This window comes from Dermacentor andersoni, chromosome 3, assembly GCF_023375885.2.
Source record: "Dermacentor andersoni chromosome 3, qqDerAnde1_hic_scaffold, whole genome shotgun sequence".
In the NCBI taxonomy this organism is placed as follows: Eukaryota; Metazoa; Arthropoda; class Arachnida; order Ixodida; family Ixodidae; genus Dermacentor; species Dermacentor andersoni.
In genome coordinates this window covers 53,320,384-53,333,717 of record NC_092816.1, presented here as the reverse complement: position 1 = coordinate 53,333,717, position 13,334 = coordinate 53,320,384, and the positions used below count along the sequence as shown (strand labels likewise).

Below are 13,334 nucleotides of genomic sequence, written 5' to 3'. Positions count from 1 at the left end.
CTACTGAACGGCAAGCAGAACAGAAACCGAAACTAGAAATCTACAGTGACCTTTCTTCTGTCAGGTCAGTTTACTAAAGCGCAACTGGGTACGTGTTCCGCGTGAAAAACGCCAAAGTTGTTGACCATCCTTTGCCGGTCGAATGCCGACACCGTTCGGCTGAGGAAGAAAGCGACGGGTTGCGCGCGTGGTGGCGCGTGATTGGTGCCCCGCCCCCCTATCTATTCGCCTCGCCTGCGGTACTTGTGCAGCTCGCACAGGTCACCTTGGGCATCTGGCGAACGGGCTTTCGCGACAGCAGCCACAGTCAGCCGAACTTCGACAGCTCGCCGAGACTCCTTTCAAACCGTGAAGTGCTTTCGCGAGCTTCGACGTCGGGTGAGTGGAAGACGGAGCCCCCGATTCTCGCATCTGCGGGCGGCTAGAGGAATTCGAATCCGACGCCACGCGATGGTCTCGCGAGCCGATCAGCCGTTTTGCCTCTAGGAAATGACACTTCCGTCTAGTGTTACCAAACAAGAGACCTTGGCGATTCGCAGACATGTTTACTTCGCTAAATGACCGCTCGACACGCGCTTTAATTGTGGAATTCCCAGACAGCGCGTCTCCTACGGCTTCTTAACGCGCGAGATGCGCGTCATATTGGACAGTTTGGCATGGCTGTTTTTCGTTTCGATCTTGTGCAACATTGCAGCATTGCGACTTCGCATTAGTTGATGCAAGTGTGCGCCAGAACTATAGTGAACTATATATATAGCCGAAAACGAACCACTGTTTTCCTCAAACATAAAACACACTCGAACTGGACGTTTAATTCGTCGATCGTATCGGAAATTTAGGTGTTAGGGGTAAAAATACGCTACTGTGCAACAGGATACATTTGATTGCATATGCATGTCCACGGAACTATAGTGCTTATGTCTAGCTGTGTTTGACCCTAATAAAACGACTTCAAGGTTCAGTGCAGCTGCCTTGAGTTTGATCACTTAAATAGTACGTTTAGTCAGTTTAGCTAGCCGACCATCGCTTAGGGGTAAAGATTAGCGGGCGCGCGCACTTTTTGACTTACGCTTTTGCATAACGGCAGTGTTTTACTTAATCGAGGTCGTTGCTCGCCTACTAGACGTGGGCATGCACGGCTTGGCAGAGTTTCAAGCTGTTGCGTCTACACCGTTTTGCGATTGTTGTAGGGCGACGATATATCTTGCGCAAGGGCCAAAGGCCATTTGAGTTGACGTCCAAGGTGACCTTGACGGAACTTGGTGTATCTTGTTTACGATCTCGGCTACAAGGAGACACGTAACTGATGCGCCTGTCGAGGAGGCTTACGTTTTCAGTTTCACCTCGAATTACGCGCCTCGGCCTCTGTTTGCGCGGGCGGTGCGAGCGCATTCCGGAGTCCGAAAGAGGACGGCGCTTCGGAACTAATTTGATGTTTGTGCTGAACATTTGTCTACGTTTATTTTAACCTGGAGTACGCTGCACTCATTTCTAAACTTTTTTTTTTCTTCTGACGTACGTTTCCCGAGGAAGTGCAGGAACAGTGCATGGTGTTAATTGTGAAGGATTTTTCGCAAGGCCTTCTATTTTAAGGCTTGACAGGGATCTCCGGCCCAAGGATTTAGTCCTCTTGGCATAGGCTGTGTTTCTATTGTTGACGTATACTTTATCTTATTTTCCTTTTCGCACCGAGGACTTTGGCATATTAACTTATATATGTCTTGCTTCAGCTATAGTAGTGCACTGACCGTCCCAATTACTCTGCTTCGACGGTCATGAAGCTAATATCTGTGCAGATTTCTGAGCATCAAGTTAATCTGAAACGAACCACTTCACAACAGTGATTAGTCACCATCGAAAAGTGAAATGCACCACGTGCATTCTTACGAGGGGACTATATTCAGGATGTACTAATCATGGCGCGAAAGTAATCCAAGAAAACAATGGAAGTCCAGTATATAATGAATGCAGCAATTCTTTCCTTCTGTTGTAAGCCTTTATCGTACTTTGCTTGTGGCAGTATTATCCTGGTGATAAATGTAGGTGGGTGCAGAGCTCAGACAGCTCGCTGACCGTGTGTGAAAATTGGGGAGCTATGAGAACTGAGTTGTTGCATTATGTCGGCCCACGTTTCCTTTAGATGTGCAAGCTGAATAGCCGTGTTAAACTTCGCAGTGCATAAGCGGTGTATGTAATATTGTGATGTAATCAATACTTCAGTTGAACGCTGTGTGGCCAGGTATGAAAGCATCATTTAGAAAACTGGTTACTGGCAAAAAAAAAGATAAGAAAAGATATTGGAGGGAAAAAAAGATTAAACGAAGACATCTCAGAACCTGTACGCACCCCTTGATTACAATGAGTTAGCCGTGATGCGGTTAGCATTCAAATCAACTGTGCCATGTTTGTGGTACCATGGGCGATCTTGTAGTTTACATATGACATTCTTCTTGCACATCCCTTTATATAGTTCCAGGCGTCTTTGTTAGTTGGTATTGAATTAAACCATCACACAAACAGCTACCCCCCAGTTTCCTTTTTAGCCAAATAGTGGTACTGCGCTCCAGAAGGCAGCACTACAAAGACTAGGAATACTTTTCATTGCTTGCACTCACGACGAAGAAATGGCATATCGTATAGAAAACAGATTAAGTATGCATCATGCTTTTGTACGCAGCTTAGGCCTCGTACCTTTGTCGCAAAATATGATGTAATCATTACAGGGGAGGTGCATATGTGCACCTATTTGCCACTGACCGTGCGGAGTGGCTCACAGCAGCCCCAGTGGCACTGTTTGTGCTCCCAACTAAAAATGTGTCTCGTTGTTTACTGGAAGCACAAATGTTCGTAAATGTGGTTTGACGTAAGTTTACGTCTGCAGTTATAATATACAAAGTAGTTGCACTCACTCACTCTCAACATTACTAATGGGAATCTTCTTGCGAGTTTGTGTCTGCAAAGAGTTTCCTATATGTGTGCACACATTTCCCTGCAGTTAAAAGCACAAGATGGCTGGCCACTTCACTTACCCTCCTCCCGAGATGATGAAGGAGCTCAAGGCCACTGCCGAGGCCATTGTGGCACCTGGCAAGGGCATCTTGGCTGCTGACGAGAGCACATGTGAGTCAATCGTGGCACATTGAAATTAGATTACACGTAAAATAGTCCCTATACCTGTAGTGCACCATGAAACAGTTGACTTACTTCCTTCAGCTTAAGATTTGTGAAGTCATGAACTGGTATTTCTCTTGCTTTAATTTCTGAGCAGTAACGTTACAGGCCTCTAACTGCAACCTGTTCCACCTGTTCCTCTTCTATTTTCCTTTTTCTTTTCAAAAAGAATTTTTTCTTTTCAAGCTCAAGTTTTACATTCTTTAACATATTTGTACTTTTCTACTCAGTAAGCCTTAGCAATGCTTGTCACTAGAAATGTGTTAAGGTCAAAAGAGAAAGCTCTTCGAAATGGCTTGCTTTTATTTGTAAAACAAAATACTTTGAGTTGGCGATGGCATACTCCGGGTTCACTTTAATTTGGTTACACCGTGTTGAGTCTTTAGCATTACCAATTCTCATTCGGACCTGCTCGTTGTAACCGCACACAGCCACCATGGGCAAGCGGCTGCAGGGGATTGGTGTTGAGAACACCGAGGAGAACAGGCGCCAGTACAGGCAGCTGCTGTTTACCTGCAGCGAGCAGATGAACAGTGCCATCAGCGGCGTGATCCTGTTTCACGAAACCCTCTACCAGCAGGCCGACAATGGAACTCCGTTTGTCAAGATCCTTGAAAACCGCGGCATCATCCCCGGCATCAAGGTGGACAAAGGTGTCGTGCCCATGATGGGCACTGATGACGAGAGCACCACACAGGGTGCGTACATTATGTTGCATTCAGTGCATGTTCGTTGTTTCGTGCAGATGTTCGTACACAAGTGGTAGTCTTGCATGGCGCTAAATGCACTTGAAGTTTTTCTTATTCTTTTTTTTTTCTCCTGTTTAGCATTGTGTGATGCACAGAAATTTTTGCTTGTGAAGCAACATTTTATCTGCCGAGGTCGTGGGATTGATCCCTGCAGCATTTCAATGGGCCGCAATCCAAACATGCTCGTGTACTTAGATTTAAGTGCAGATTAAAGAACCCAAAGTCTGTCAAACTTAATCGCAAGTCCCACACTACTGCACCACAGCATGCCTCATAATCTGATTGTGGTTGTGTCTCTTAAAAACCCTATACAATTTTGAAGTTTCATCCATGTCTTGCAGCCAACATTGACATATTAGAGTTGGTTTCAGTAGGTTTCCGGCTACCATTTGAAACATCTCGTACTGCCATAGAAAAAAGTTATGGCTGGTGGCCGTGCATGGATTTTTTTATTCATTGTTGTTTATGTAGGTAGTGCCATGAATCTACTAGCTACTGTGTAAATACATTGCAGGTGATGGATCACTGTAGGCAGACGGGGCTATTTTCTTACTATTTTTGTGAAAGATGGCAAAATGCCAACAGTGAAGTTATAAAAAGAGGAGGAGGCAAGGAAAGCAAGCTCTTCAAATATACTCTGCACTACCATAGCACTCCAAGATGCCATACCAACGAGCTCGCATTGCGGAACTAGTATAACATATCTCATTCTTGCATCTTAAGTGACGTGGGCACACGGTAAGGTCAGTAAAGAGACGCTATGTAAATCTTGCATACATGCACCTGTTACCACTGACACTTCAATGTCTACCAGAAAGCAGCTAGTCTGCTTGCAATTGTGTCATCTGGTACCCAATTACTGGATCGTACTAACAAGGAACTGTCAACTGCTTGTGCGCTGAATGTGTAGAGGAATAATGCTCATGGAAGCTTCCTGCTGTGACTGTCATAGTAGCACTGTATTCCCACTGCTGAGAAATACAGGCCGCATATGAGTGGGTGGAATAATAGCCTGCAGGTCATGTTGGAAGGTAGCTTCTAGAGCACCACAAATGTTATGGAAGAACTGTTGTGCTTATGTGTTATTCTCTGTAGCATTGAGTGCCACAGGGGCCCAATCAGATTGCCAGACAGCTCTTGCCATGTGTGTAGCAGCCTGTATTCTTATGGTTGTACATTTAGTATTTGTTGTGTTCTTGTCCTGCATTCATGGTGGGAGCAGATGCCTTGCTGTAACCTACACCCCACTGATGTCCTGTGCCTGTCTTCCACTCTGCATGATATTGACCAGAACAGACCTCGAGACAGATTTCACAGGAAGAGCCTGATGACTTTAGTGCAACTTGATATCCATGGGCTCTCCTAGACACCATTGTCCTCGTCTTATCTAGAGGCCGTCCAGACAGCAGAGTGAAGTGCTACGGATAGTAGTGTTTGTATGCCTTTCCTTATCGTAGATAATGCCCATCTCCTCTTGCCCTTGTGGTAGTCCCACCATAGGTGTCTGGGGCAGGTAGCCGCTTCAGTACAGACTTTTATACTCCAACACTCCTTGTAGCAGTTTTGGGGGCATTTTCTCCCCATATTTTTTTTTTCTTTTACAATAAGGTCATTTTATTTTATTTCCAGTCTAAGTGAAAGCATAAATTGCCTGTGGGTTTTAAACCCCATTTTTGAGTGGCTGAGCACCTATGGTGTCTGCATGTATTTTGTTTATTCTTTGAGGGTGTTGGATAGGGGGTGGGGCAAGGAACATAATTTTGAAACAGTGCAAATGTAAAAGTAAAACTTACAAAAGTCCTTAAGTACAGCAATTGTATAGTGTAAAAACGCAATATGCTGTTAATAATGTGTTTAAAAAGCAGACCGCACGCAGGATCTGCTAAACATGTTATTAATGTTAGGGAAATAGTGCACTGGTCAAGAAGGCTGCTTCTGCGATTTTGCTGCAGGCCTTGATGACCTGACCAAGAGGTGCGTCCAGTACCGCAAGGATGGTTGCCGTTTTGCCAAGTGGCGCTGTGTGCTCAAGATCCGCCCGCACTGCCCGTCGCCCCTCTCCATCCTGGAGAATGCCAATGTCCTGGCCCGCTATGCTGTCTGCTGCCAGCAGGTTAAATTCTTCACTTGTCGGACTATTTTCTCTCAGAGACTGCTATTATACTCGAATCATACATTGGCAATGCTCTTTGCTTGCATGTGGGTCCAAAATATGGTGAATTGGATTTGAAAAATCTGAACCTATTTGCCACCAAATGAGTAAAATGACCCGTTTCTGAAACCAACAACCACAATGCACTACTTGTGCTCGCGAAAAAAACATAGTATGTCACATACTGGAAGCACAAGGGTTGCACAAATAACTTTATTGTAATATATGAAGTAGTTAATCCATAGAGCGCATTGTAGATGACGAACTGCACTGAAATTTATGTGGAGTGACTTATGACCACGCCACTTGCTACCAGCTTAGCTGTCAAAACAAAACAAGACCATTATTTTGTCTGTAATATGGTTTTGTGGCTTAGTGGCTATGGTGTTGCACTGCTAAGCATGAGGTTGCGGGTTCAAATCCCGGCTGTGGCAGCCACATTTCAGTGAGGGCGAAATGCAAAAACGCCTGTGTTCCGCGCATTCGGGTCACATTGAAGATCCCCTGGTGGTCAAAATTAATCCAAAGCCCCCTACTATAGCGTGCCTCATAATCAAATTGTGCTTTTTGCACGTAAAACCCCAGAATGCCTAGTAAGGTTTTAGGCAAGTTCCCTATACATGTTGCCTCCTCTATCACTACTACATGACAGGAAGAAATGCTGCTTGATGTATGAAAGGAATGCAAGCCTCTGTGCGCTTATCAAATTGCTTTTGCTGTTTGCTTGAGTAAAGTTATATTTGGGAGGTGGGGTAAAAAACTGATTTGAAGGTTTCATAATCCAGCTAGTGTCAATGGCTGCTGGTACCATCTTTGAAATTACACATTCCTGCTTATTATAAAGATCATTTCACCTTTCACCAGCTCAAAGTAGCGAAGAGTTCATTGATTTTATTGACATAAATAGGGCACATTGGCTGAAAATGGTAATGAAAGCCACTCGTATATTAGTGCAGCAGTGAGCAGCAGAGCTGTGTAGAAAAGGTAACAAAGAACTATATTGCACATTAAATTTCAGCATACAGTTGTCAATTTAAATCTCAACTTATGGCACTTGCTTAGCCAAACTGAAGTCTAGAATTTGCTGTGCTAAAGCAAAGTTTCCTTGTGTGCAAAGTTCTAAAGCATGGGTTCTGTTTTGGCTGCAGGCGGGCATTGTGCCCATCGTGGAGCCTGAGGTGCTTCCCGACGGGGACCATGACCTTGACCGGGCGCAGAAGGTCACAGAGCAGGTGCTGGCCGCAGTGTACAAGGCCTTGAATGACCACCACGTCTATCTGGAGGGCACTCTGCTCAAACCCAACATGGTGACCGCCGGGCAGAGCTGCACCAAGAAGTACACGCCAGCCGATGTGGCACGTGCCACCGTCACCACCCTGCAGAGGACTGTGCCGGCTGCCGTTCCCGGTGCGTACAGTTTCCACTTGCACTTCCAACTCTAAAACTGAAATGGCCTGGGAACAAAGGTGCCCCCTCTTGTCATCTGTATGCAAGGCCACTCCACCAGTGATGTTTCAGGTTGCCTTTTAACTCCTTCAGCATTAGACTACAGGGATGCAGGGTTACAAAGAAACCTTGAATGAAACTGAAGACCATGCAATGAGTGATAAAACAAACTAGCAGGCAAGTTAAAGATGGCAGATGGTACACATTTTTCAGATGAGTGATGGAAATGTTAACGTAAATGGAGGTGGAGTTCAGAATGTTCTGTAATGTGTAGAACTTGAATGTGGTGGTGAAAGAAATCAATTGCAATGGGATATTACATAGAGCAGAGATTAGGAAAGCTTCAAAGTATAATATGCATAGGTAAAAATGGCAGTAAGGGACGTATTGTCACCCTTGGTGCATTGCGAAAAGTACTGCCGAAAACTAATGAGCACAAATGCAGCCTTTCCAAATGAGGCTCCTTTCTCGACGTCTGTCTAGCAGTTTCCTAATTCTCCTGTGCTCATCCTGGCAGTGTTGAAATATAGTAATTAACAATGCAGATCTGATGGATTTCCACCTAGATCAGGGTCTCCTATGAGTAAGCTAGGTTAGCTTCTTGCAGGTGATCCTGATCACGAGAAGGAAACTTACACAATAAAAATGGGTTGGAGCGCATACAACAGGCATTATCAAATCACGACCGGGATTTACCGCTATCATTGAAAAGTGGTCATTGGATTCTACCCTTACAAACATAAGGGGCAGAAACTTGGAGGTTAACAAGGAAGCTTGAGCACGAGTGATGGGAACAAAAAATGTTAGGTGTAACATTCGGAGACAGAGCGGTGTGGATCAAAGAGCGAGTGGTGGTAGCCGATATTTTAGTTCACATTAAGAGGAAACAGTGGAGCTGTGCAGGCCATGCAATGCATAGGGCAGAAAACCGGTGGTCCATTAGAGTTGCAGAATAGGTCCTTAAGGACAGGAAGTACAGTCAAGTATGGCAGAAATTTAGGAGGGTTGATGAAGTTAGAGAATTTGCAGGAACAACTTGGAATCAGCTAGCACAAGATGACAGTAATTGTAAATGATTTTGGGAAGTTACTGCATGCAAAACACAAGTTGCAGAAAGGGGCAACATGAAGCGTTTCTTCAAATCTCGTGTTTTGCTTGCGGTAACTTCCCAAAATTAAGAATCACCAGGTGGCCTACACCCACACTCTGCTATGTTAATTGGAGATGCTTGGAGAGGCCTTTGTCCTGTAGGGGACATAAAAAGATGATGATGATGATGATGATGATGGACCTAGATGCACTGCAAGAGGGCCTGAAATTGCGTGCTAATATCAAAGTTGAAAATGGGCAGCAATTTGGCCATTCATTGCACCAAATGTGGGTGCAAGCCTGTCTTCAACCAGATGCATAATTTATGCAGGTTTCGTGACATGCGCTAGTAAAATCTTTGTGGCTTTCACGAAGCTTTGCAAGGGGCCTTGTCAGCTTGCCACTGGTCACCTTTTATTGACAGTGTTTGGCTGTCTCCACAATACAGTGGTTGAGCATTCTTTGTTTTCCTCAAGAACACATAAAGTGGTTTTAGCATCCTCTTTTTTTTTTCTATTGTTCAGCATACATACCACAGTTACAAATAAAACACACTTGTTGGCAGTCTGTGCCTAGTCCTGTTTTCTTGTCCCACTTCTTGCAGTGTTTTTACACCATGAGCCTAAGTGTGGCATCAGTTGTGTCATGCAGCAAAGCTCATAGTACAGTCTCATTGCCTTTGGTACACAGGCATCACATTCCTCTCCGGAGGCCAGTCTGAGGAGGAGGCGTCCATCAACCTGGATGCCATCAACAAGTACCCTGGCAAGAAGCCCTGGGCCCTGACCTTCAGCTATGGCCGTGCCCTGCAAGCCAGTGCCCTGAAGGCCTGGAGCGGCAAGGCAGGCAACGTCAAGCATGGCCAGGAAGAGTTCCTGAAGCGTGCCAAGGTGAGTTGAGCATGTTGGTGTCACTTGCGCACTCGCTCTTGCATGATTAGACATCACCCTCTTTTCATGTTTTTTTCACAACAGTGACATGCATCTTTGAAATGTTCTGGTAACTAGCTAAACAATTTAGATGGGTCAAGCGTGCTGGAGAGTGACCAGATAGTGGCTTGTTTCCTAGTTAACATATGTGATGTTCTTAAAGCTGTCTTGATATCTCTGAAAATATAAAGGTTATTACAGATGTAACACATATTAGCGGACATAACTGACAACTGCATCTGAGGGGAAAAATTTGAAAATGAATTGCACAATTGTAATAGAGAAGCCTAATTAATTTCTTGGTGTATTACGAATACCGGCTTCATGGCATCTCTTGCATTTTGGTGCAGCTCGTACAATATTTCAATAGGATGCCGATTTGTCCTGATAGCATGAGAGCTGTGCAAATGTGTGTGGGCTTTCAATTGTTCAAACTGCCTTTGAAATCTTGGAAGTCATGGACTCTGCAGCTAAACTTGCATAATAGAGCTCTCAGATTTGATGCTCATGGAAAGTACACACGTGGGAGAGAAAAGCAGTGCTATATATATATATAGCACTGCTTATTAATCTGTAATTGCTGTCCTGCAGTTATAGCTACCATACTGTTAGCTTTTTTCTCATGAAGGTTTCGTATCCATTCCTAACTTTTAGTAATGATTGCCTAGCATTACCTGCAGAAGTCTTAGGGGACATGGCTTTATCACTAGCGTACAAATTCTAAAACCATTGTATCTGTTTCGCATAGCTTTTCACCCCCGAATGTAGCATGTTAGTGTGTGACAGTTGCACGGCGGTCTCACACGCTGCATGTGTTAGCGTTTCAATATGCATGCTTGGCAGTAGGAAGCTGTATAAAAACTTGCACGTCATGCTTAGGCAGTTTCCTGTATGCCTTGCTGTAATTTGTAATTGAACGTCTCTAACAAACACAAATATAATCAATTATTGGATATGACCGACTAAGCCTAAAGTTTGCTTGCCCGTGCTATATTTGGATAAGCATTCTAGTGCTATAAGAAAACAGAAAAGGCAAGCTCCCGGAATATAGTGGTAACAGCAGAGGAAATACTAGTTCACTCGCAGCTCAAGATCTGTTACGGTAGGCAAAATACCAAATACACAGCAAGAGAAATGGCACATTATGAATGTAGGTTATATTGGCAAGAACAGTTGCAAATATTGGGTGTAATGAAGACGTTTTAGTGTTGGGTGCGACATTATAAACTAGGTTCAACGGTATGAGGATGAATTGCAGGCATCCATACTAACAGCACAGATGCATTTCCGCAACTTTACAGCCACGTGTGCAAATTTAGCTTACAGAAACAATGTCAGTTTTGAAGGTTCCCCAGAGCCAGCTAATTTAGTGGGATGGCTACCACAACCTTGGCTGTCCAACTTCATTGAAGTGGAATGTCTTAGTAATGCACATTTTCTTTCCTTTTATTTGCCACATTCCCTTTCCCCACACCCTCCCCCTCCTTTTGTTTTCAATTTATTTTAGGCTAACCACTTGGCTTGCCAAGGGCTGTACACCCCTGGTTCCATTCAGAGCCTGGTCGCCGATCGCTCCAACTTTGTCCCCACCCATTCCTACTGATTTCGCTTTTTTTCTGGCACAGCCTCAAATCTTTGGAGTGGCGGCACTTTACTTTTTTGCCTACATTAATTTCTTTGTTTTTTGCGCCCTGTTCTGGTTGGGGAAGCACTGTAGTTTCCTTGTTTAGTTCTTGACGTCTGCAACTTTACCTGCTGTACAACCTTCCTTTTTTTTTTTTTCATGCATACCCACTTTTTCTGTAGCTACACTGCTTTCCCCGAGCACCACTTTGCTGAATAGAATGAACAACTGTTAGTGGAGTTGCATGGCTTATTGACAGAGTTTATGCATCTTACAATGAGCTGTTACTTTTGTGATTAGTGTGGTATCTTTTGTACTTGATGCATGGACCTTTTTGTCAATGCAGAGCAAATTGCACGCCTTGTTTTCAGATTTGTACTTGCTTTACGGCATTTTAGTCTACCGACACCTTACATTTGCTACAGTTTTGTTAACCTAGTGTGCAATGGAGGCCTTGTTTCTAAATGCCGTTTGCTTTAACATTCCTCTAGAGAGCATTGTCTGTTGCATACTTTCCAGAATGTTCTCTTGCCCAGTTTTTGAAGTTGTTTGTATTAGAAATTTGTTTTTGTTATAGCGAGAATTTGGCATGTCCAACACTGTCAGCATGTTTTTCCCTGCATTCTCTAATAAGCTTGATATTTGCATGTGCCGCATGCACATTCTAGTGGCTCTTTTTGGTTACTGTGTGCTTCTGTTTTGCAATGCCTTGTTTATTGCACCTGAGCAGACCAATATGTATTCATGCACTTTCACAAAGATGCTATGGCTGTGTGCAATTTTATTTGTTTATGAGCTCTTGAACCACTTTTGGCATCGTTTTCCTCTTGAGAGCTTTATTTTGCATTTTCTTGCCATACCTCGATTTATGAGGCCCTTTGTTTACAAAAGGAAATTGTGTACAGAAACTGACTCTTTAGCCTCTACTCTTGTGTTCAGTTATGTTATAGCGTGCATATTGTAAGAGCCTTGTGCCAAGTGAATCACCTGGAGTATGTGACGAATTGTTTTTGCCATGTGCTTACTTATTGGTATATGTACTTCCAGAATATGCTGTCGTGCGCAGTTTGCAGTCTTTACAGTGTAGAGTGAAGTGCCTGCCAGTGATAGCGATTTTATATAAAGCCATACCAAGTCTGTTGTAAAGAGTGGCTGTGACAGTGTTTTATAAGCTGTTGTGATGTGTTCTGTCTCCAACACAGGCCTGCAGTGAAGCTGCTCTAGGAAAGTACGGCGGCGGTGTTACTGGAGCGGCTGCCTCAGAGATCCTCTTTATCAAAAACCACGAGTACTGAGCCCTCCCCTCTCCCATTCAATCATGTCCGGTGTCGGCGTAACATACTTGACGACAGTCATTTCTGTCTCAACTAACTGTAGTAGCATTCAGTCGCCTCCCCTCTGCCGTGCTCCAAATTTTAGACGTATCTAAGTGGTGCCCCCTGTGTGGTTTGGACATTCCCCTAATGCTAGTGCCATTTGGCGTTTGCCAAAACAGCTGATGTGCTGTGCACAATAAAAATTGAATTGTTGGCCTCGAATTTTTTTCCTTTTCTTATGCACCCTCTGTAGGTGGTCTGTTTTACAAAAAAAGATGCACAGGATTTTGTCAGAGCAGACTACTTCAGTCACCCGCCATGGTTGCTCAGTGGCTATGGTGTTGGGCTGCTGAGCACAAGGTCGTGGGATCGAATCCCGGCCACAGCGGCTGCACTTCGATGGGGGAGAAATGCGAAAACACCCGTGTACTTAGATTTAAGTGCACGTTAAAGAACCCCAGGTGGTCGAAATTTCTGGAGTCCTCCACTACGGCATGCCTCATAATCAAAAAGTGGTTTTGGCACGTAAAACCCCATAATTTTCTTAGACCACTTTAGTGTACTGAGCTCCACAAGAGTGGTGCATATTGCAAATGAGTTAGCACATTTACAGAAGTCTCAACACTGCAGGTTTAACAGAAAATCGCGACAATTTTTTTGCACCCTAAACAAAGAGAAATGGTGTTACATCTGTGTGCAGATTTATCGCTGTGCACTATCCATTTGGACTTAATATTTGGCCTTTTTCACTGCCAACAGGTGATCATGCAGTAGATTTCTAAGAGCGTGAATTAGTCATTGCCCCCCCCCCCCCCCCACCTTTCTTGTTAGTCAAAATAAGGTACATACAGATAATTA

At 44.1% G+C, this 13,334-nt stretch overlaps 1 protein-coding gene across 2 annotated transcripts; it reads left to right on the top strand.

Annotated features, from left to right (window-relative positions):
- Positions 1-222: 222 nt before the first annotated feature.
- Ald1 (fructose-bisphosphate aldolase) lies at positions 223-12,698 on the top strand. 2 transcript variants are annotated; one of them, XM_050169603.3, is made up of 7 exons: positions 223-378; positions 2,996-3,120; positions 3,603-3,869; positions 5,873-6,033; positions 7,221-7,479; positions 9,298-9,497; positions 11,044-12,344. In XM_050169603.3, the coding sequence occupies exons 2-7, from the start codon at positions 3,009-3,011 to the stop codon at positions 11,137-11,139; spliced, it is 1,095 nt and encodes a 364-aa protein (XP_050025560.1). In that variant the 5' UTR covers positions 223-378; positions 2,996-3,008; the 3' UTR covers positions 11,140-12,344. The 2 variants fall into 2 exon arrangements, with proteins under 2 accessions (XP_050025560.1, XP_050025561.1); XM_050169604.3 differs by lacking the exon at positions 11,044-12,344 and adding an exon at positions 12,363-12,698 and having other exon boundaries at positions 225-378.
- The last annotated feature ends 636 nt before the right edge of the window (positions 12,699-13,334 follow it).